Source organism: Podarcis muralis, chromosome 5 (assembly GCF_964188315.1).
Source record: "Podarcis muralis chromosome 5, rPodMur119.hap1.1, whole genome shotgun sequence".
Lineage (NCBI taxonomy): Eukaryota > Metazoa > Chordata > Lepidosauria > Squamata > Lacertidae > Podarcis > Podarcis muralis.
In genome coordinates this window covers 83,270,847-83,295,437 of record NC_135659.1, presented here as the reverse complement: position 1 = coordinate 83,295,437, position 24,591 = coordinate 83,270,847, and the positions used below count along the sequence as shown (strand labels likewise).

Sequence of the window (24,591 nt, the reverse complement as noted above, 5' to 3'; positions counted from 1 at the left end):
CTACACAACACTAACACAAACAATTAACAAAACAAAACAAAAACCATTCAAAACACAATCCAATTTCAATATCTTAGCTTTCATTCACTTGTTTCCACGACCTCCTCACACCTCCCTTTTTGTCTTCCACTTCTATTAATTGTTTCAGCAATTCCTCTCCATCTTCCTCTGTTTTCTATCCATTAATACCCTATTAATCTATCTATACCTAATTCCTTATAACATTTCTACTAAAGTCATATAACTTCATTCCAACATTTTTCTAACATTCATTAATTTTACAGTATTTCTGTAAGTAGTCTTTAAACTTTTTCCAATCTTCTTCCACCGATTCTTCTCCCTGGTCTCGGATTCTGCCAGTCATTTCCGCCATTTCCATGTAGTCCATCAACTTCATCTAGCGTCTTGTTATTTTGGCTCAACCTAGCCATTCAAAGCCACAAGCTGCTCTCCCATCTCATTTGTTTTAGTAGCTCCTCATTTTCCCGCTCCCCAAATTGGATTGAGAGCTCTGGGCAAGGAGGGCTAGCTTAGTGGTAGAACATCTGCTGTGCATGCAGAAGGTTTCTGGATCAATCCCTGGCATCTCTAGGTAGGATTGAGACCCCTGCCTGAAATTCTGGAGAGCTGCTGCCAGCCAGTGTTGACAATGAAGGGCTTGGGTGACCTGTCCTGACTCAGTACAGGGCATCTTCCAATGTTCCTGGGGTTTCAGTTCTTGCCCATGTGCCATTTTCATGTGAAACCCTCAGCTATTCCCCCACTTAGATACTTGCAGATATGCAAGCTGAGTACAGTGGTACCTCGGGTTACATACGCTTCAGGTTACATATGCTTCAAGTTACAGACTCTGCTAACCCAGAAATAGTGCTTCACGTTAAGAATTTTGCTTCAGGATGAGAACAGAAATCGTGCTCCGGCAGTGGGACGGCAGCGGGAGGCCCCATTAGCTAAAGTGGTGCTTCAGGTTAAGAACAGTTTCAGGTTAAAAACGGACCTCCGGAACGAATTAAGTATTTAACCCGAGGTACCACTGTACTTAACAGTCATGCAGGGTGCAAAATGTAGAGAAACCAACATGACAGATTCATCCATCCCCAGGCCCAGATATAACTGGATGCCAGGGCTTCCTGGTTTATTTTTCCAGCTCACTCCAGAGGAATTGTGAAGTGGGATTATCCAGGAAGCATGCAGGAGCATTCTCCTTGATCCTATCAAACCACTAAACCAGAAACCCAGTCTTATTGCAATGACTGAATGAGGCCTATGCGCTTGAATGTTGTGTTAGAGTGTTGCGTCTGACTCTTGTGTACTCAAATGAATGTATGTGGAGCTAGCATGGATGCATGTGAGGGAGAGCGAAGGGGTTTGAACACAGAGAAGGTACTATTTTAATTGGTTTAAAATATTTTTCAGCTGCTCTCCGGCCATGACTCTCAGAGTGGCTTACAAGATTGACATCCAGTGCCTTTTAAAATGAAAGCAATAAGCAATCTACCGCAGTCACACAATCAATCAGTAGTTGAACTGGGTTCCACACAGTCGCAAAAACAAAACAAAAAGAGCTGCAAAAACAAAAATGCAAAATAAATAGCAAAAACAGACAGACATCAGCGTAACACTCAAAATGGAAGTTTGGCTCTCTAATTGGAAGTGTAACACTCAAAACGGAAAAAAATTCGCAAAAAAAGTTCGCAAACCGGAACACTTACTTCCGGGTTTGCAGTGTTTGGGTTCCAAGTTGGTTGAGTACCAAGGCGTTTGAGAACCAAGGTACCACTGTACTTATTTTGTGGTTTTTATATTGTCATTTTATGTCATGAACCACCCTGAGATCTGCATATGAGGGGCGGTATACAAATTTAAATTATTATTATTATTAATTTATTATTATATATTGAATTTATATACCGCCCTATACCCGGAGGTGTCAAGGAGGTTCACAGAACAAAATCAAAATATAAAACCACAATAACGCTCCCCTCCCCCCAAAGAACCACATTTTAAAAAGGCATAGGATGTCAATCAAATCAACTAAAGGCCTGGTTAAAAAGGAATGCCTAAAGGTGTATAATAAAGCAATCATCATCGTCATATGAATATAGTAAAAGCAAACACAGTAAAAACTGAGTTAACAACCTCTCCTAGGATAGACATATAACTAAAAGGCATGGGCAAATCTAAAAGTTTTCATGTAGCACTAAACAGAAAATAATCTTCCTTGAGAAGGGGTTTCATAACCTCTGATTTTGGATGATGGGAGGATATGGACTGGGTAGTCAGCATGGTGCCTTCCAGATATTTTTGTACATCAACTCCCATAATCTCTAACCATTGGTCATGATGGCTGTGGTGAGTCCAACAACATATAGAGTGTTGGCTACCGTTTGCTAGGGCCTCTGAAGATGATCTCGCCAATCTGGAGAAGGTGACAGACTCTTAGGTTTATCACACTCACCCCAAAATGCATCCATAAATGTCCATGGATTTCCACTTCCATTATAAAACCTGAACAATATCAAGCTCCAGCAAGTCCTTTCTGCATTGTGCTGGTTGTCTAAACTTCAAAAGGCGGGGATTGGGGGGGCGCAGGGAGAAGAAAACCAAGCAGGCAATTGAACAAACAGATTTGAAACTGCAGTACATAGTGGGAGTTCTTACAGGGAAAGGAGTCGAACAGCTGTTTCCAGGACCAGAGCACCTCCAGCAGAGTAAGAATGCTCCAAAGAAGCGAGTTTACATTTCCCCAAAGGCTATCCAGTTACTATCCAGTTGTAAAGCATTTTTAAAAGCAACAACAATCAGGTCTTTATGTACTTTTGCAGGGTGGTGGAGAGGTTGCAAAACCGAAGTCCCATTTTAGCTAGGAAGGGCTTGCACTACGAGTAGGCTTCAGGACTTCCAGAAAACAGATGCTGCTGTTATTTATGATTTCTGCACCACTTGTAGGCAATGTTTATGGCCAGACGCTCAAACTACAATGAGTTTGGAGCTTGAACATTGCAAGATACAGGCCACAATCCAACACTGTCTTAAAAGGCACTGAAGCCAATTGACATCAACATTCTTTAGGAGGTTTAACAGTGCACTGGGTCTTGACCACAATAATTTTCGGAAGAATTCCCCCTTCCATTGCATTTAATTGTCCTTGTTTCAGCTTAAGTTGAAAATCAAAAGATAACGCACCTGGATGAGTGTTTTGATAAGGCATCATTTTTGCTAGGTCAGGATAATAGGTCCCAGGGCCCATAAGCTAAGCAGGTAGGGGTGTGGTCAGTGACTGGATCTGTGACTGCTTTAGAACTTTGGGTCCCATGGCAGGTGGTAGATAATAAGTAAGTTGATATTTGCTGTTCTGATAATAAGGTTGAAGACAGATGGAGCACCCTGTGAGCTTTCCACCCATAGTGTGAACTCAGCTTCATAGTTTGCAATTAAAGCCAAATGCTGGATTAGAGACTTGTTTCCAATGCAGGGTGGCCAGGTCCAAAAAGGGCTCCCAAACCTTTAGAACAGTGTTTCCAGCTGTGGTGGTTTTTTATTTTGGACTACAACTCCCATAATCCTTAGCTTGCGGGGCCAGTGGTCAGGGATGATGGGAGTTGTAGTCCAAAAACAGCTGGAGACCCAAGTTTGGGAAATACTGCTTTAGAAGAAGGAACTTCAGCAGGCATAAACTAAGACCAGTTGAGTCAGCTCATAGCCACTTCTGATCCTTGCTTTGCCACATAGTTATGCAAAATAATGAAGGATCAACTGGCTGCCCCCCAAACATTTCTGATTATGCCGAAAGCAGTCTTCTGGGGTTAGAACTGTGCAGGTCCAGACTCTGCATGTTTACTTAGTAGACAATCACACTGAGTTCAATGGATATTACTCTGATCTTGGCAGAGAACTGCAGTATGATCTAAGCATACATCACTGAGATTCTTAAGTAAGTGACTGGAAGCTTTAATAGGATCACATTATCCCTCTTGTCAGATAACCTTCATTCATTCCTAGAGAGGGCAAATTCTAGGTACACATCAATTGCTGCATATAACGGATGGTTTTATCTGACGTAGTGCTAAATTAAAGTCACTAAGTGGCATATTTGTTGCTGCTGGCAAAATGTTTTGCACCAGCAGAATGCTACCGCGTAAGAGAAGGGCACAAGCAGTTTGCTGATAACTTCGTTGCCCGATGGATTGTGTAATCGCTTACACAATGAGTTTCCGCTAGTGCAGCTTTTGCACTGGATCTCTCTGTTGCACAACCCTAAAACTCACCCATCCACTAACCAAGAGCTCTTGCACTAGCAGACATTGTAAAGAGCCCTGAGGCTGCAATGGTAAATGTACTTTCTTGGAAAATGGTGGGTCTTGCTTCTGAGTAAGCATGGGTAGGATTGAGCTCCAAGACACCACCCTCACAACAGCTGATAGAACTAGCCAGGTGTGTCTGCTGCAGCCTTTGTTTGTTTGTTTATTAACAGGTGGGGTGGAAATCCAGTTGATTGCAAGGAGAGAATGGATGATGTTAAAGGAGGCAAGAATTTACTGAGCTTGACTTTCTGAAAAGTAAATAAATGATTAAAGGACAAGGGAGTTAGTAAAAGTCAGGTACAAATCATCAAGTATTCCAAGAGAGAGATAAACTAGCCAGGAATCTGTCAGAAAAAAGACCACCTTCAACAGAGATCCCCTGGATTGCCTTTACTTGGATAGGTGAGCAATGCTCAGTGGTTCAGTGGTTCTTTGTATTTACACAGCTACACAGTATTATTCTGTAAAAGATACTGAGTTTTTTTGTTCCAAGTGGGACTCTTAAATTAATGCAACTTGTTCTGTCCTGTGTTCCAAAGGAGGAACAAAAAATAAGTTGGTTTAGCAAGGAGGGCAGAGGTTTAAAGATTTAGTTTTCTTTATCTTACAGAGAGGTAAGATGACTCACTGTTTAAGTAGAGAGAATGATAGGGACTTTTCTTTCTTTCTTTCTTTCTTTCTTTCTTTCTTTCTTTCTTTCTTTCTTTCTTTCTTTCTTTCTTTGAATTTCTCTCTAGACAAATAGTGTACAACCTAATTCTTCGGAGTGGTAGTTAATGCTTCTCCTACTCAGAGTCGCCCCATTGAAAGTGAGGACATGGCTAACTAAGGTTTGTTAATTTCAGTGCGTCCACTCAGGGTCTGCATAGGAAGGGGGGACGGTGGGGGCGGACTGTACCGGGTGCCCTGACTGAGGGGGGTGACATTTGGTGCACCGCCTGCCCACAACTCCCAAGCCTACCTTGAGCCGTCGGGGTGGGGGTGGGGAGCTGCTCCGCTTTGCTGGCAGCATTCCCCCCTTCCCCCTTCATTTTGACAGCTTGGGGGAGCTTGGGAGTTATGAGTGGGCGGTGCGCCAAATGTCCGCCATGGGCGGTTTGCTCCGCCCCCGGCTGCAGGGCGTGCTCGCTGCTCCAGGTACCCGAGCGGCTATCCCCTACCCGGGAGGGCACCTTCCGCACCACGCCCCCCTTGGGAGCGTGTCCGCCTGCCCTGGGCAGCGTGGGCATATGCTCCGCCGCTGGATCTGCTCTGAGTAGGACTTTGTAGGGTGCCGCCCACTATGTTTAACTGAACGTAGTCTCAATGACTTCAGTGGGGCTTACTGTCAAGAAACTGTGCATTGTGTAAGTGAAACAGATGCTATTACCCATTAACATTGCAGTGAAGCGCCGGAGTAGGTTAGGCTGCGATCCTATCCCCATTCCCCACCTACTTGGGAATAAACCCCATTGAATTCAGTAGGACTTCCTTCTGAGCAGACATGGTTAGTATATTCTTCCCAGGTGGCCGTTGGTTAGGGTACAGACCAAATGGCACTGGTTAATACACGGGTTGAGGGTGTGTGTGTTACCTGTGGCCCTTCAGATGTTGATGGGACTCCATCTCCCGCCAGGCCCAGCCAGCATAGCCAGTGGTTGCCCAATGGAAGTCCAGCGACATGTTTAGGCAAGCATTCTCCTGATTTGAACCTCCAGATCTAATGGCTGTTTTAACAGTTTCAGTGGCTACTCTGTTTCAATGAGTTTGTTCCAGTGTCCATTTTAATTATGGGTGCTTTTATTATTTGTATATTTCGGTTATGTGTGGATGCTTTTATAATTAGTTTTACACTTGCAAACTGTTTAGAAGCCATTCTGAAGCAAGTATATAAATAAATATGGAGATTTTCGCTTGCTCAACAGGGCTTCTCCCTTCCTCTTTCCCATGCCCCCCAAAATTGGCTAGGGGTATGGGTTGTTGAACCCCAGACCTGCATACTGCGTTGCAGGGAGAGAAGGAGGCTGGGCGATTGTTCCATTTGGCGAGCTGGAAAGTTTGCGAAGATGGAACATTCGTCATAGCGTGACGTTGAACTCTACCCTTTGGGTTTAAGTTAGCCATGTCCATGAATTTGAATGGGTCTACTCTAAGTAGGAGGGACGCGGGTGGTGCTTTGGGTTAAACCACAGAGCCTAGGACTTGCTGATCAGAAGGTGGGCGGTTCAAATCCCCGCAACGAGGTGAGCTGCCGTTGCTCGGTCCTGGCTCCTGCCAACCTAGCAGTTCGAAAGCACGTCAAGTGCAAGTAGATAAATAGGTACCGCTCCGGCGGGAAGGTAAACGGCATTTCCGTGCGCTGCTCTGGTTCACCAGAAGCGGCTTAGTCATGCTGGGCACATGACCCGGAAGCTGTACGCCAGCTCCCTCGGCCAATAAAGCCAGATGAGCGCTGCAACCCCAGAGTCGGCCACGACTGGACCTAATTGTCAGGGGTCCCTTTACCTTTATTCCAAGAAGAACTAATATTGGATACATTCTTTGTCTTTTTTTATAGATGAATCATTCTCTCTCTCTTTGGCAATGCTTAAATGGCTACTCTACTAATACTGTTAACTCTTCTGTTCCAAGGAAACAATTTATTTAAAAATGAAATGAAATAAAAACATCTCAGGTTTTTTATTTTTAGTTTAATGCTGCTTGCTAGCTTGTTTCTGACCGCTGTTTTGTCTTTCAGTAGGTCTTATTGTAACCAGGCAGGAAGCCTTTGTGGAGGGATGGTGTAAAATTCTATCAAATAAATAAATAAAATTCTGGGGGAGAACTGGCAAGGATAGGAAGGTTTAAATCAGGCTTTCTCAAACTCGGCCCTCCAGATGTTTTGAGACTACAATCCCCAGCATCCCTGACCACTGGTCCTGCTAGCTAGGGATCATGGGAGTTGTAGGCCAAAAACATCTGAAGGGCTGAGTTTGAGGAAGCCTGGTTTAAATGCTCCAGAGGTACAGGAGTATCAGGAGGGTATGTGTAAAAAGCAATCAATGGGCAGCATGTGATTCTCCCCTGTGCTGGTTTTGGAAGATGTGTTTGTTAAGGTAGCACTGTTCTCTTCCTAACCAGAACACACTTCGACTGGGTTGTATTTAATTTTTGAGTTAACATGCAGAGGATTAGGTTTTGGAATTAGTCTCGTCTTTCTAATCTTACATCCTCATCATGGGCAGTGAAGCCAAGCAATTTGTGTTCTTGTTTAAATTCATCATGGTCTCCTCTCTCTCTGTCATAATTGCCCTTTCTGCAGGAAGTCTCTCAGCAAAGGTTCTACGAGGTCTAAAATGTCAGTGAAATCTGCCAAGACCTATCCCTCTCTGCAGAAAGGAATGGTCATCTGGGATCCCAAGCCACAACAAGTGAAGAAAGTTTTTGAAGCTTTGAAGAAAGGACTCGAGTAAGGCTTTCTCTTCTCTCCCCATCCCAGCCCATTCCTTTTATCACACTAGTATGTCGGAATTTGCTGCCTTCTCTGTGTTAGCATTTACTCAGCTGCTGCTAATTGCATTTATTAATCATCATTATTATTATTTATTCAACTTATACACTGCCCTATACCTGGAGGTCTCAGGGCAGTTCACAACAAGACCACAACATATAAAATCAAGCCAAAAGCAATAACCCAATAAACACCCCCCTCAAAGCCATATTCTAAAAGGGTCTTGGATTTATTCACTGTATTCTCTGTATTAGCATGTATCCATCAGCTGCAAAGTGTTGTATAGCATAAGGAAATAACTCACCCTGTGCTCCAGGGCCCTACAGGGAGAGATGCCTTTTCTTGGTACTTTTGCAATAGCTGAATATGGTTCCTCAACCAATATTGACAACTGGAACGTGTCTGCTTAAATGGGCATTCATGGCTGGTGGATGCTAGCCGCTAATCACATTTTGCATGGGTCTGAAGAGTAACTGTTTGCAGTTGGCCTGGTCAGCAAGAGAGACAAAGTTTGAGGAGGATGTTGTTTGTTTGTTGTTGTATTTATTAGTCATATTTTCCACAAATGTAACTCAAAGAGACTTGCAGAAACATTAAAAGCAAGTAAAAAGCAGCCTAAAATACTCCTTGGTTACATTTATAAAAAGGGCAGATGTAGCTCAGCCCATCCGACAAAAAGGGTGATCAGCAGAAGAGGCCGCAAGCATAATTTACCCTTCAGATCAGGGTCCAAAAGCCTGGGTGAATAAAAATGGCACCTAAAAACAGATAGTGATGGTGCCAGCCATGTATCCCTAGGGAGAACATTCTGCAAATGGGGAGGCACCAATGAGAAGGCTTTTTCTCATGCTGTCGTCCTCAATACTTCTCTCAGGGAGAAAGGCCTCAGATGACAAGTGCAAGGTCCAGGGGAGAGACAGTCATACAATAGATTCATAGACTTGTAGAGTTGGTATTGTGGTCCTGTGGAAGACATTATAGATCAAATCCAAGATTTTGAACTGGGCCTGGAAACTAATTTGCAGCCAGTGCAGTCATGCCATGATGGCTGCTATGTGGTCAGACTGTCTTGCTCTGGTCAGCGGTCAGGATTCTGCACCAGCTGCAGTTTCTAAACCACCCTTCAAAGCAGTCCCACTTACAGCCTTTTGCAGTCATCTCCCCTTGAGGTGTTCCTGCTTATTGGAAGGAAAGACCCTTGGGGAGTTCAGTGGAACCAAGAAAATGTACACATGGCCATTTAAATTGTATTTTAACCCGTATTTTAATAAACTGGTTTTTGTTTGTTTGTTTGTCCCCCCACATTATGTTTTAATGTAATTTTATTGGTGTTAGACGCCCTGAGCCTGGCTGGCTCTGGCCAGGGAGGGCGGGGTATAAATAAAAAATTATCATTTATTATTATTATTATTATTACTCAGCCATGTGGAGAATGCCCAACAGATAGTAGTCAACAAGGTAGAATCATAGAATTTTAGAGTTGGAAAGGACTACGATGGTCTTCTGGTCAAACTCACTGCAATGCAGGAATATTTTGTCCAACGTGGGGCTTGAACTCACAACCTTGAGATTAAGAGCCTCATGCTCTACCAACTTCTTGCCATTGAGGGAAAGGATTGTTGTGTTATAATTAAAGGCAGCGCTGCCCTGATCCATGCCTTATACTTTTAATTTGACAAACGCTGACACCCCCCCCCCCATATATATATATATATATATATATGCCAAAATCGCTAGCAATCATAAATGAATAGCTAGCTGTTCAGCTCCTGAATGGCTTTCTTGGTTAATAAATTTCCTTTGATGCAGGTAGCTACTTGTTTTGTGTTATCTTTGCTTGGCTTGGGAATTTGTGAAATAAGAGCAAGCAAACCTTTCGCTCCAGTAAGTTTACTGCGCTGCCGCGTTTTAGAGGTTGGAGTGCAGAAATATTTAAACTAGCTTCGGAGACCACTGTTCTCGTGTTAACTGGCAGAGGATCAAATGGCTGGATTCTGGAGGAACAATGTGTCTCGGGTGGATGGGTGGGACTGTCTTTGCAATGGTTAGAGGGAGGGGGAAATGCCCCCAAAAGTAACTTGGAAAAGGCACAGGCTACTTAACATAAACACATTGACCTGTTTAGGTTCTGCATCTTGTAAAGAAGCACTGACTGCATCCTTTTTTTAAAATACAAGAGGAGAAAATTGAGTTATTCATGTCTGGTCTGAATTAACTCACAAAGTTAGAGGAATGTGAGCCTCAGAGGTTTTTGCCCCCTGGGAGCTAACATGGAGTTTTGAGTCTGTAACTATTACTTCTACTCTTTGTGTGTTGGGGTGTGTGTGTCCCACTGGACCCAGCAGGAGCTAAGAGGCCAGAACCCTGAAGGGTAATTGTTCAGTGGCAACAGGCATTCTCCATTTCATACCTTTGATTTCCACGGACTCTCCAAAATAGCAGGGAGCTGTGGTGCAGAAGAGGGGTAAAATGGGAGAGTGAAGTTCTAGGGCTTTATTCAGCATTGCAATGACTGTTAAGTGCCAGGGAACCCTCCTTGCTTTGGCAAATGAATGAAGCAATAATGAGGCTTTCATGTTAACGATAGATAGACAGATAGATAGATAGTTGATAGACAGATTATCATAGAGTAAGGCTGGGGAACTGGATCTTTCCAGTGGTGGGTGAAGTGGATCTGGATCCCCCCCCCATCCTTCCTAGGCCTACTTTTACAGGTGGGCCAGACTACCCACCTGTCAATCACCTGGATGTCATAATGATATCAGGTGATTAATACCTGTTAAAGTAACCACCAATCAACCTCCTTTGAAGATGTGCTTGAATCGGAGAATGAGGAGAGTAATTAAGCAGAGGCTGGATACTTTCCTCCTTTTCTTTGAAAGGGTTCTACTTCAGGCTAGCCAATTCAATTAGAACACTTCATTCCAGGGTTATTGACATTTCTAATTAAAAGCTGAAAATGTTGCAATACAGCTGGTTGAAGGTCTTTTTTTAAAAAGCTTAGTTTATTATTATTATTATTATTTTGCATGTTTAATTCACTCTATAAACATCTGTTCTAAGCTGATCCTAATGTTTTGCTTTTTTGGGGGGGGGGGCAAGTATATACATGTGTGTGAAGATGTAACCTTCCCATGCCCAATACTCTCCTGCATATCTCCCACTTCCCTAAAACATTCCCCTCTGATTTATGCATAGTGGGTGGTGCTGTGGGTTAAACCACAGAGCCTAGGACTTGCCAATAAGAAGGTTGGTGGTTCGAATCCCCGCGACGGGGTGAGCTCCCGTTGCTTGGTCCTAGCTCCTGCCAACCTAGCAGTTCGAAAGCACATCAAATGCAAGTAGATAAATAGGTACTGCTCCAACGGGAAGGTAAACGGCGTTTCCGTGCGCTGCTCTGGTTCGCCAGAAGCGGCTTAGTCATGCTGGCCACATGACCCAGAAGCTGTACGCCGGCTCCCTCGGCCAATAAAGCGAGATGAGGCTGCAACCCCAGAGTTGGCCACGACTGGACCTAATGGTCAGGGGTCCCTTTACCTTTATAATAATCACATCTGATTCTTCTCTTCCTGTAGTGAATATCTGGAAATGCATCAGGCTGAGCTGGATTACCTCTCTGAATGCCACAAAGATACAAGAAGAAACTCACGGCTGGTAAGTTGTTCTCTAACTTCAATAATTTGTTGGTAGACACTGTAAACAAAGAGTAGGGAACCTGTGGTCTGCCATATTTTTATAGGACTCAGTCTTGGCATCTGTGGTGGCACAGAGCTGTATGCACCACTTGTTCCAAACATTGAGCCTTAACTTCATGCTTTATACATGACCGGGCCAAACCGACATCTAAAGAGAAAGGATCTTCTGTTGCCCCACTCCAATTTAGTCCTAAATCATAGGAAGGACAAAATATATTTCTGCAGAGCCCAGCCCTTTTATCTCCTGCTGGTGCTGTGGTCTAAACCACTGAGCCTTGGGCTTCCAATCAGAAGGTCGGCGGTTCGAATCCCTGCGATGGGGTGAGCTCCCGTTGCTCGGTCCCTGCTCCTGTCAACTTAGCAGTTCGAAAGCACGTCAAAGTGCAAGTAGATAAATAGGTACCACTCCGGCGGGAAGGTAAACTGTGTTTCTGCGCGCTGCTCTGGTGTCAGTGTTCTGTTGCGCCAGAAGCGGCTTGGTCATGCTGGCCACATGGCCCAGAAAAACTGTCTGTGGAGCAGACAAACGCCGGCTCCCTCGGCCTGTAAAGCAAGATGAGCTTTACGGTTGCGACTGGACTTAACTGTCAGGGGTCCCTTTACCTTTACCTTACTAGTAAAAATAGCTTGTAGAGCTGCAACAACCCTGCCTTTAAAAAAAAAAAAAGCAGTACAGCCCTTTGGACAGAAGAACTTCTCCTTGCTCCCTTCAAAGGACCCACTGAGCTCAGACAGGCTGCAAAAAATGGGTTCTTTGTGGACATCTTCCAGACCATGTGGCTCTTGGGATGGAGGCCAGAGGTTTCTCACTGCTGTGGCAGTGAAAGCTTTCATTCAAGCCCACCTGGACCACACAGCTAATAAAAGCGAAAAAACACTCTCTTGCAATTAAGATGCTGAGAACTCTGGAACACAAGGAGGAGGAGCAGACTTCTACATAAAAACAATATATTGAAACAATAAAACCAGAACTTTTTTCTGGGGGTACTCAAAGATTTACAGTACAGTGGTACCTCGCAAGACGAATGCCTCGCAAGACAAAAAAATCGCTAGACGAAAGGGTTTTTTGTTTTTTGAGCTGCTTTGCAAGACGATTTTCCCTATGGGCTTGCTTCGCAAGACGGAAACATCTTGCAAGTTTGTTTCCTTTTTCTTAACACCGTTAATACAGTTGCGACTTGACTTCGAGGAGCAACTCATAGAACGCGGTGTGGTAGCCTTTTTTGAGGTTTTTGAAGACTTTGGTGATTTTTGAAGCTTTTCCAAAACTTTCCCGACACCGTGCTTCGCAAGACGAAAAAAATTGCAAGATGACAAAACTCGCGGAACGAATTAATTTCGTCTTGCGAGGCACCACTGTACCAGCAACAACTACCCTCCCCAAAATATTAAAAGTGTGGCAGTTACTGTAACAACTTCATGGTGAGTACCAGCATCTTTTTTTTCCTAACACCCCCCCCCCCAAATATATATATATATATATAACTCTTTTCTAGCACTGCACTGTATGATTGTGGATGTAGTAATCTGTATGCTAAAATTTAGCACATTTCTCTTTCAGGCTTTCTACTATGATTTGGATAAGGTAAGAAATGTGTTGATGGATTCTGTTTTACTTTTGTTTGTTTTTTAAAAATAATCAAGCTTATTGTGTTTGATGTAAGCTACTTACGGATTTTTGCATATTTAGTAGCATAAAAATATTATTAATGATTATGAAAATTGGCTTAAGGTGACTGAGCATGTGTGCACTGCAAGCAGCACAAGGCCAAAGAGCCATATTTAAAACCATTGATGGACCTTACTCTCCCTGACTACCCCCAAATATTTGCTTGAATGCTTATGAACATTGGAGAACTCTAGTGGCATGAAGGCTGGGCCTTGGGGAGTGTGGGATTCTGGTTGGTGCTCCTTGGAGCGTGAGCAAGAACACAAAGGAGCTCCCATAAGTCTGCATCTAAAGTACCAACTTCTGGAACCTATCTGTATGCAGGGGTCAGTAATTCTGATCTGACAGGGCCTTCTTTGTGGTGGCTCTCAGACAGTGGAGCTCTCTCTTCTCTGCATTCTCTGCATGCCTAGATTGTTGTTGGCATCTGTCTGTCTGGAGAGCAATGGAAGAATGTGCCGTTGAGGGTAAAGTCAAACTGTGGGAGAGTATGTCTATACGCTACGGATTTTTTAGCAGGCTTTAAAAATCCATCTTTCCCAAAGTATTCCCCCCCCGCCCCGAATTCTGTTATAAAAAAAATTAGTTGCGTTGCTAATCTTTTATAGCTGTTATGCTTCATCTTTTAGTAATTGTCAATGCTACTCAGTGTTAGAAACTGAAATATGAAAGCGAGGAGCTAAATGGCACCTTAAACCTAGGTTATGGGAGCAACAACGGAATGGCTAGGTGCTTTTTAATAAAAAGAATACAGTGCTGAAAATGAATGAACTGCAGCTAAAATATTATGTTCATTTTTCACATGGTCTAGTCCTTCCCCTGCCCACCCCCCTAATATTCTTAAGAGGGTCTCTTCTTCAGTCTTCAGAGTAGCTGGAAGTGGGGAGGCAGAAAAAGGTCCTCCTTTCCTTCCACTCTGCACTTTTAATCTGAAATCTTAGGCGCAGTACTGTGCCCAGAGCTCAGAAACGGCTTGCACTAATGAAATTCCCTGTTGCAAAATGCGCCTAGAACAATGGGAATTTTGAACACTGATGCTACTGCTTCATTAACTTTGTTTATAGCTCAGTGGCTTAGAGTGTGGTGCTGATAATGCCAAGTTTGCAGGATTGATCCCCGTGTGGGACAGCTGCATATTCCTGCATTGCAGGGGGTTGGACTAGACTCCAACTGCAAAGGTAAAGGTAAAGGGACCCCTGACAGTTAAGTCCAGTTGTGACTGACTCTGGGTTGCGGCACTCATCTCACTTTATTGACCGAGGGAGCCGGCATACAGCTTCTGGGTCATGTGGCCAGCATGACTAAGCTGCTTCTGGCGAGCCAGAGCAGCGCATGGAAACGTCGTTTACTTTCCCACCAGAGTGGTACCTATTTATCTACTTGCACTTTGACGTGCTTTTGAACTGCTAGGTTGGCAGGAGCAGGGACTGAGCAACGGGAGCTCACCCTGTCACGGGAATTCGAACTGCCGACCTTCTGATCGGCAAGCCCCAGGCTCTGTGGTTTAGACCACAGGGCCACCCGCGTCCCCTTCCAACTGTACAATTCTGATTATTTCAGAATCTTGCATTTCTTCTACACAGTGGAGGCCAGTCCATTGAAGTGAATGGGGCCCTACCCTACAACCAGTCCAAGGGGGAACATTTGCCTTCAGCTTCTTTCTGAAGAAAGAACCTGCAGCTTTTTCTATCTCTCTTTGGCACTTCAGTTTTTAAGCGGTGTTGCTTTAGTTGTCAGGCTGAGTCGATCGGCTATGTGGTGGAAAGGTGACAAAGATTTAAAAAAATTAAAATAAAGCCTCGCTTGGTACAGATGACAGTGGTAGTGACCGAAAATTTGGATGCAGTTAGTCCTCATTGGTATGCCAATACTGGTTCATCGTAGTCTTCTTAAAACAACAACACATGTTTAGGCAATGTCTCATGGTAACGAGTTTAATTCTTTCCCAGCAGTGCAGTGTTTGGTGATGTATAAATAACCTCTTGCCCGTCTTTTTGTCCCTCCCTTAAAAGCAAATCCGCTCCGTCGAAAGGTATATCAGGAAACTGGAATTTCATATAAGCAAGGTAAGGGCTTATATTCTCTGTCTGCAAGGTTAATGCCATGATATAAACAAATGTAGGGCAGGAAAAAAAATACTTTTTGCCATAGTCTGTTTGAAGGCAAATCACATTAGGTGCTTTCTAAAGCCACAATAGCTCTCTTTGCAAAAGGAGGAGACCTTCTTTTCTTTTCTTTTTTCTTTTGCGGTGCCTCCATGCAGAGTGATTACTGAGCGCAGCCCAGGTTTAGCCTGTAGAACCAGTTTGTGTGCCCTGCCAGCATATTTGGAAGAAAGCAAAACTGCTTGAGGTCAGAGAGAAGGGAAGGAAGGAGCCATTATTAGCTGAATGACAGCTAAAAGAAGGCGGCCCATCGCTCTTGTGCCAGGAGATTCCCAAGCCACAGAAATATATCTATTCCTCTCTCTATTTTGCTGGGTTCGTGACTAGTTCATGAGGACTAGTCTAATTCAAGACCAAGAGATTGCTCCCGTCCTATTATAGTCAGCCAAGAATAAATGTTAAAAGTATATCATCCTCCACTGGGAGGAAGGGAAAGGAGAATGTTAGCTGCTCTGAGACTCCTTCTGGTAGTGATAAAGCGGGATATCAAATCCAAACTCTTCTTCTTCTTCTTCCTCCTCCACTATTCAGTTAACAGCAGAAACCTTTTCTGTCGAGATCTGGGTTTGACTTGCTCTGATTTCATGTAAACATTTCGTTGTCTTTTGGATATACTCGCTGCATTGACTCTGATGAAGTAATCTGAGGAAGAAAAGGTCTCTTTCAATAACTGTGTTGGCCATTGCACTTTGCAGCACTTTGATGGCTTCCCCTTGGTGGTGCCAAGACTAAATATCCTTTTAAAGAGGCACAAAGGCAGCATGGCATCATGCCAAGTTTATCTGTCATGCAAAGAATTGTTGCGTGTCATGAGCAGGATTGTGCCTGACATCAAGAGGAATCAAATGCCCTTAACTCTTAGAGACAGGACTCGGTAGGTTTAAATGGTGCTCAGCAGACCCCCTTTGTCTGACTACTTTAGAAAGCCAAATAAAGGATTTTAAAATATTTAGTGCAGAATTACCCATTGGTGCTTTTGTTGGCTTGAGTGAGGGAGTATGCTTTCATTAAAGGTTTATGGATTTTATTGGCCTTAAAATTAGAGCAAACTGTGCTTTAAGGTTGCACATTACAGTGGTACAGTTGTTCTTCTTTGGCATAAGCATTTTCATTACTGCCATATGCACTCAAATTTTACAGCGGGTATAGCATCCTGTTACATGTCAGATTAATCCCTCCTTATTGCCACAGCTCTGAAAACAGGCTTTGTTTGTGGGTGCCTGAGTTGGATTTGAATGTGGACAGTAGGCCAGGTTACCTTAGGCAAATTGCCCTCTCCTCAGTCAGCCAACCTCCCAGGATTTTTGTGGGACCAAAGGCCGGTTCCCACATTGTCCTGTCCTCCACATCTGCCTTGCCAACCAGGTGTCTCTGGATTACGACTCCTGTCTGTCCAGCTTGGCGTGCTTTCTAGGGTTGATGGGAGTTGTAGCCCAAAACACTGGAGTTTGGTGAAGGCTGCTCTGTGCCTGGCAAGATGGACTGAACCTTGGACTTTGGTGTTCTCCCAATGAATAGCATAAGCCGAGGCCTTTGCAGATTTCTTCTGCCACAAGAAAGCGGGTTGTTAGATTACAGAAGTGCACCAGCTCAGTTGCAAAACATTCATAATGCCTCAGATTCAATCTGTGGCATCTCCAGCTTGGGTGGGGCATCTGCGTGAAACCTTAGTAACACTGTCTGATGGAGTAGACCAGTGTTCCCCAAACTTGGGTCTCCAGCTGTTTTTGGACTACAGTTCCCATCATCCCTGACCACTGGTCCTGCTAGCTAGGGATGATGGGAGTTGTAGTCCAAAAACAGCTGGAGTCCCAAGTTTGGGAAGCACTGGAGTGGATCCAGGGTGACTAACCTGTGCACCCCCTGCAATTGTTATTGGACACCCATCAGCCTCAAGTATTCAACAAGACCCGATCTTGACTTTTCCTACTTGATTTCGCTGAGTATGATCAAGTCAAAGACAATACTTTCAGCTCCCATTGGTTTTTGTTGAAGAGAGCGCATGCTGAACACTGCAATTAAAGGAGTACCTTGGATTGTAAACTTTTAAAGAAAAACTCCATTCTTATAAAACAATTGGTTTTATAAGAATGTTTATAAGAATGTTTTTACTTGCAATGTTTCCATATATGAGCTCTGGGAACATAAGAAGCTGTGCTGGCTGGCAGTGGTTCTGTAAGGTTTCAAGCAGGCGACATTCACAGCTTTATCTGGGTAGACCAGAGACTTGGACTTTTTGCATTCAAAAGCATGATAGCATTATTGAAATCAATGGGATTTGTTGTTGTTGTTGGAATGAATTGCAATCTTTTTACCTTTCTTCCCCCTCTTTTTTAAAAAGGTAGATGAATTATATGAAGCTTACAGTATCCAGTGCAGGCTGCGAGATGGTGCTTCAAATATGAAACATGCCTTTTCCTTGTCCCCGTCCACAAAAGCATCAAGAGAGAGCCTGGTGGAACTTTATAAAAACCTTCAAGAATGCACAGAGGTACAATTACTTTTGTATCTATCAGTTCTTCGTAATCCACAGTTTTTTTGTGTGTTTTATTTTAACGTTGACATTGACTGTTCTTGAATGTCACCCTTGTAAAATCTGTCTGGAGAGCAATTATTACATTTATATTCTGCGCCGCCTAATGAGGATGCTCTGAAATGTGTGATTACATCATTCTTATCGGCTTGATGCTGGTGAGTTTGCAACGTGATCAGTATTAATTTTGCCGAGGACAATATAAAGGCGTACTAATGTATGTTTCTTTTCTACCAGTCTAATTTTCATGGCTTCCCCACAGAATCGTGGGAGCTGCATTTTGGTAAACAGGCTAAGAATTTTGTCAGAGATCCCTAGTCTCCCTCTCTGTGGAACTGCAGCTTGCAAGGTCCTCTGGGAGAGACATAATTACCATTAAACAGACTTGAATCTGTGGTGTGAATCTCCTCTTAGCTGAATTTGGGACCCTTTTCCAAATTCTGTCTGTTGTAAGCAGATGAAACACAGGAAGCATTTCTGGGGAACCATAATAAAGGAGTTGCAAGCTTACCTGAAGAAGATTCCCCCCCAGTTTAAATGTCCAGGGATTTTATTTATTTTTTACAATTCCTTTTTGCATGGCTTGCATTGTGGTATGTGAAATGGTAATGAACTTGCTTAACTACTTCCAGGAAAGATTTTCTTTGTAGGTTGTAAATCTGCCAGCTCTTGCCTTTTCCATCCATGTCTATGCTGGGATGAGTCCAACAAGTAACTTAACAGGCAGAAAGAAACCAATGCATGTTGGTCATTTTGGGTTGCATTTAACATAGCATTCAGGAGACCATTCCATCAGTGCAACAATTCTTCCAACCACCCGGAGAAGACTGGGGTGCAGTGCATTACGGGAGGGGAGAGAATGGGGGAGACCCTGTTGCGCTTGTGCTAATTGGTGCCTAGCGCAAATATTTGGCCATCGCTCTGAAATGCTACTTGTGTTCAGTGCCTTTTTCTTTCTTTCAGGATATGTGTCTGATAGAGGGTACCCTCGAAGTGCATTTGGGAGAGTTTCATCTGAAGATGAAAGGTAAACCAAACTTTTACTTAGGGGTTTGGCATCACTGGGCATGAAGAACAAATCCTGGATTCAAGAACAGAATTGTTGCATCGCTTCTCTTTTCCACTGCTGCCCCCTTGAGAATAAACCGGTGTGGTTCTCAAACCAGCCATCAGTTTTTCACTATAGATGTTGCCCAGGTGTTTGGGATGAGGCAGGTTCTTATGAAACTTCCATTGAGTCTTCTGCCAGTAATTGAATAGCATCAGACATCTTCAGAATCAAGAAGCCAACCCACTTTTGGTGGTTCTAATAGTAAATTGCCACCATGTAATAATCATATATAGTGGTTTAGAGCAGAGATGCGAAACAGTTTCTGTCTGGTAGGCTGAATGCTTTGGTCCTCCAACTTCCATGATTTGCACTGCCCACCTGCCAATCACTTGAGGGCACCATGATGTCAGGTGAAGCATACTTCTTTGCTCACGTGGTTTGAAATGGGTGGCTTTGCAAGTGCTGATGGTCAGCTGGTTACCAGTGCTTTAGAGTGTTCAAAGCACCCTTGTATCCTTATCCTTCTTTTGTGTAAAGGACCAATTGAAAGTGAGTAGCTGAAGACAATGTGCTACAGAGAGATGCATGTAACTTCTTGCTGACTTTTTAAAAAAATGAAAAGCAGCCAGTTCTTTTAGATTTTGGCAAAGGAAAAGGGATGACAGGAGAAGGGTTAAGAACATACTCCCCAAAGACTCTTCTTCTTGTCTTCATTGCAGCTTGCAGTGGCTGCTTTTCATTTAAAATAAAATGTCATTTGAACATATATGCAGCTCTCTCTGTAGTGCTGTTTTCTGACCCTCATTTGTTCTCTCAAGAGATTGTTCCATATAAGCAAGCTGCTGGTCTGGTCTGTGCTCTGGAGTTATTTACATCCGTAGCAATTATCTGCTGGATATGGTTTATTTAAAAACAAACCTTGCCACCACCTCCCCATCCCAAGAGATTTGCTCACCCATAAATCTTCCTTGTGGCATTTACTTGAAGGGACGGTAACCAGAACTGTTTTGAGATCTCTAACAATTTATGTTAACGGCTTCTGTTCTCTGAGTTGATGAAATTCCTTCTGTGCTTCTTTCCAGGGTTAGTGGGATATGCACGTCTCTGCCCAGGGGACCAGTATGAGGTATAGTATTTAGCAGTCCGATTGCAAGAAGTTGCTTGAAGGTGGCAGAAGGGCTTCAGCTCAGTGGCAGGAAGCCAGACCATTGGTCCATCGAATTCAGTATTGTCTACACTGATTGGCACTGGTCTTCCTGGGATTCAGACAAGCATCTCTCTCAGTCCTACCTGGAGATACCAGGGATTGAACCTGGGGAGCTTCTGCTACAGCCCTTACCTACATAGTAAGGCACATGCTTTGTTCGCAAACAGCTCCATGTTCCATCCTTAGCACCCCCAAGTAAGGCTGTCAACTCCAGTCTGACATCCTGGAGAGATTTGGTCCATTGGTGAAGATAAGCAATGGGATCCTGTAGCTCTCCAGGTCTTGCTGGACTCCCTGACCATTAGCTGTGCAGATGGAGGATGACGGGAGCTGGGAGTTGAGCATCTGGAGGGCCACATGCCCCCCTATTTGTGGTGCATGGAAGACTGATCTAGACGACCCCTCATCTGAGTTGGTACAGAGTAGCTTCCTATGTCCGTATAAAAAGAAATCTAGGATGCTGTGGAGATGGATTGAGCCTCCAAAATACTGAATTTGGTTGTTGCCTCTGGTTGGATGGAAGAAAGAGGAAGCATACCAACTCATATAATATGCAAATAAGTCATAGTATATTTGCATATTTTAATAGTTATAATGGTTTCTTGTTCAGCACTTCACAAGGCTGGGAATTGCCTCCTGTGTACTTACCTAATTCATGATGGTTTGATGAAACTTGGATTATATGTTTAAAGGTATGCATGCGTTTATGTGACTTGGATAGCTCAGTTGGTAGAGCACGAGGCTCTTAATCTCAGGGTTGGGGGTTTGAGCCACACGTTGGGCAAAAGATTCCTGCATTAGTCCAGGGGTTGGACTAAGTGATCCTCAGCCTTTGGCCTGATCCAGCAGGCTCTTCTTATCAATCTTTTGAGATCCCACAAATTAAGACAAAATACATGCTCCTCCAAAACCTTGGGTTTTGTTTTTTAGGTGTTTGTACGGCTGGGGCGCCAAAAGTGGAAACTGAAAGGCCGGATTCTGACCGACGACAGTCAAACTTGGGATGAGGAGGAAAAAGTTTTCATACCCAACCTCCATGAGAAGTTTGAAATCAAGGTAACGGCATGTGTTGACTCTTGCTAGCAAAGGCAGCTGCCTGCTTCATGTTTCTCCCTAAAGCTCCTGAAGCAAATTTCATAACTGTTTGCTGAAGGCCCAAATGTTAGCTTCTTTGAACCAGCCATAGCTTCACTTCCTTGCCTTTCCTCAACATTTGATTTCTTCTGTGAGGCAACATGGTTAACTTTGGTATGATACATGTGAATCTTGAAATTCTGGTGCTTAGTGATCAAAGAACGGACTGGAGAGCCTGTATTTAAGACTGGGATGCAATGAACATGAATATTTGAACTAGGACTGAGGGACTGCAGCATTGAATCCATCAATAATACAATGGCATGGCACTTTGAGGGGAGTATGGCACCAGAGTAAACTGGCAGATCTTTTTGTCAATCCAGTTTGAGTAGGAACTAGTGGCAGGAAGCGGTCCAGTCATCTGCCCAGAACTGGACTTCTGACAAGCTTGCATGCAGGTTCATACAGCCGCTACCTGTCAACACACCTGCAAGTTATCCAACATGCAGTGAACCTCTCTTTTGTGATGAGTTACTGTGAGCCAATCAAACCGAGTGAGGGACTCACCTTAGTCACATTGTTTTGAAACCAGCTTCCCGCTTGTCAAAGCTCTGAATTTGACTCTTCCTGAAATGCGCTGTTCTCTGAAATGACAGTCCGCTTGGAGCTTTCAAACTCTCTGAAAGAACTGTTGCAACACTCCTTATTTGCTGGCAGTGAGAGTGCTGGAGATGGGTAGAGTCTCATTGAGAGGAATTCCTGATCCCTCTCCAGCAGAGCTTTTGGAAATGTGTTTAAAATGTTCCTTTATTCACTGCCTCCCCCACCCCGCTTACTCCGTGTTGAGAGGTTAATTGAGATGCACTGTGCAAACACTGTGAGAAAACATGTGAGTCTTGCACTTTGCCAGTGAAGATGAGTCATCTCCAGATTCAATGAAGAAGCGATAGACTTGGCTTTTGTGCCGTTGGCAGAGCTCAGTCCCACACGTTTTAAGATTTTCTTGCTCTCTTTAGCCCATAACATTTTAACCATGTTGGGGTGTATTCATATGCAGGCCCAGACAGAGGGAGGGGCCATATGGGCCACTTGGCCCGGGCCTCCAATTCCAAAGGCGGCCTCGGTCAGCATATTCACAATCGCAGGGGATGCACTGGGGCGAACGCGGAGGTGCAAAGGCAGTGGCGGTGGTGGGAGGATTCCCTGGGGCCATGGCTGGCAGCGCAAGAGAAAAGCTTCCATGGCGTCCAGGGCGGGTCCTGCTATCGGCTCCGCAGAGGAGTGTGGAACAGGCACCGGGTGGGTGGAGGCGACCAAGGCTCCAGCAGCCAGCGTGCTGCGAACGTGATGGTGGACCATGTTTTTCATGCTGTTAAAAGTTGGTGAGTTTTTGTTTGAAATCTTGTTTGCCAAAAATTAAAACCACACCTACCTTAAAGATAAGTGTGTTGGCTTTCTTATCGCTTTTTTTTTTTTTTTGAAAATGATGAAAAATTGATGAAGATGTGGCCATTTGTTTAAAATTTTGTTGACTAGGCCAGGAATATTACTTACACCCGAGGAGTACATATAGCTCATTGAGGATAAAATTTGGTGGAAACCATGTTTTTTAAAGAAATAGTGGCTTATGAGCAATAGTGGCTTTCTCACAAGCATACATCTTTTTAAAGAGTAGACTAAGAAGACGGAGAAGGGACACGGGTGGCGCTGTGGGTTAAACCACAGAGCCTAGGGCTTGCTGATCAGAAGGTCGGCAGTTCGAATCCCGCGATGGGGTGACCCCCCGTTCTCGGTCCCTGCTCCTGCCAACCTAGCAGTTTGAAAGCACGTCAAAGAGCAAGTAGATAAACAGGTACTGCTCCAGCGGGAAAGTAAACAGTGTTTCCATGCGCTGCTCTGGTTCACCAGAAGGAGCTTAGTCATGCTGGCCACATGACCCGGAAGCTGTACGCCGGCTCCCTCGGCCAATAAAGCGAGATGAGTGCCACAACCCCAGAGTCAGTCACAACTGGACCTAATGGTCATGGGTCCCTTTACCTAAGAAGACGGAGCAGTTTTAATTATAATTATAATTTAATTTAATTATAATTAATAGTCAAATTTGTCCACATAAAAATAGATTTATATTTATTTATTTATTTATTTATTTATTTATTTATTTATTATTTATATACAGTGGTACCTTGGGTTAAGTACTTAATTTGTTCCGGAGGTCCGTTCTTAACCTGAAACTGTTCTTAATCTGAAGCACCACTTTAGCTAATGGGGCCTCCTGCTGCCGCTGCACCGCTGGACCCCAATTTCTGTTCTTATCCTGAAGCAAAGTTCTTAACCTGAAGCACTATTTCTGGGTTAGCGGAGTGCGTAACCTGAAGCGTATGTAACCCGAGGTACCACTGTACTTACTTATTTATAAGACTTCAGTTATCCCCAGGGTAAAATAAAGGGGGGGGGCACATTATCTACCTGGCCTGGGCCTCTGCCTGGCTCTGCAAGGCCCTGTTCATATGGGCTTTCTCATCAGTTCTCTAAAAAAACCATCCGGTCAGGTGTTAGCTTCCATCAGTGGAACAGACACCCTGGGAAGGTGGTGGACTCTCTTTCATTGGAAGTTTCCAAGCAGAGGTTGGATGGCCACCTGTCATGGATGCTTTAGTTGAGATTCCTGCATTGGACCAGATGACCCTTCATGGTCCCTTCCAGCTTTACAATTCTAGAATTATATGAAGAGCAGCCAATATGGTGCCCTCCATTTGTTGCTGAAGTACAGTTTTCATCATCCCTGATCATCGGCCATGTAGGCTGGAGCTGATGGGAATTGAAACCCAACAACATATGGAGGGAATACAGTCTTTCAGATAGCTCAGACCTAAGCCATGTAGAATGAGCCCATGAGAGAGAATTATGGAGGTTGGTTAGGTTGCACGTCTGCTGTCATCTTGTTGACCCAGTGAAGGGCAAGCACAAAATAACCTCAAGCACCTGACTGAAATACTTCTTTGCATTGTTCTATGATTCAACGTTCTGTGATTGTAGTTTTATTGCTATGCCTACTGCTAATGCAACTACCCTGTCTGCCTTGCTCTGTGCCCTGGGCTATTGCAATTACCCTGACCTGTCTTCCCTCAGGCCCTGGGCTAGTATTTTGGCAGCATGAGGAAAGCAAGTGTGCAACTTTCCAAAGTCTGTGTGAGTGTGAGTGTGCTTCTTCTACCCCATCCTGATGTGTTTCTGCAAGAATAGGGGTCTCTTATCCTTTCTTTTCCAATGCTGCCCTTCTCTCCGCCCCCCTCCATCGGGTCTCATCCAGTAGAGATAAAGATGGCTTTGCCATAATCTAAGCAGGAAGTTCTTATGATGCTTTGGTCTGTCTAGAATAGCGCAAACTCATAAACCCTTGATCTTGGCGCTTCTACGAAGGGTG

General features: G+C 44.0%; 1 protein-coding gene across 3 annotated transcripts in view; it reads left to right on the top strand.

Annotated features, from left to right (window-relative positions):
• RIPOR3 (RIPOR family member 3) overlaps nt 1–24,591 on the top strand; it is a 134,389-nt gene that overhangs the window by 52,425 nt on the left and 57,373 nt on the right. For all 3 annotated transcript variants that reach the window (XM_028735194.2, XM_028735192.2, XM_077929278.1), the window contains exons 3-10: nt 7,585–7,731; nt 11,349–11,427; nt 13,030–13,053; nt 15,150–15,203; nt 17,644–17,793; nt 18,799–18,862; nt 19,969–20,012; nt 21,024–21,149. In XM_028735194.2, the coding sequence (XP_028591027.2) occupies nt 7,585–7,731; nt 11,349–11,427; nt 13,030–13,053; nt 15,150–15,203; nt 17,644–17,793; nt 18,799–18,862; nt 19,969–20,012; nt 21,024–21,149 (688 nt within the window). The remainder of the gene's footprint in view (nt 1–7,584; nt 7,732–11,348; nt 11,428–13,029; nt 13,054–15,149; nt 15,204–17,643; nt 17,794–18,798; nt 18,863–19,968; nt 20,013–21,023; nt 21,150–24,591) is intronic.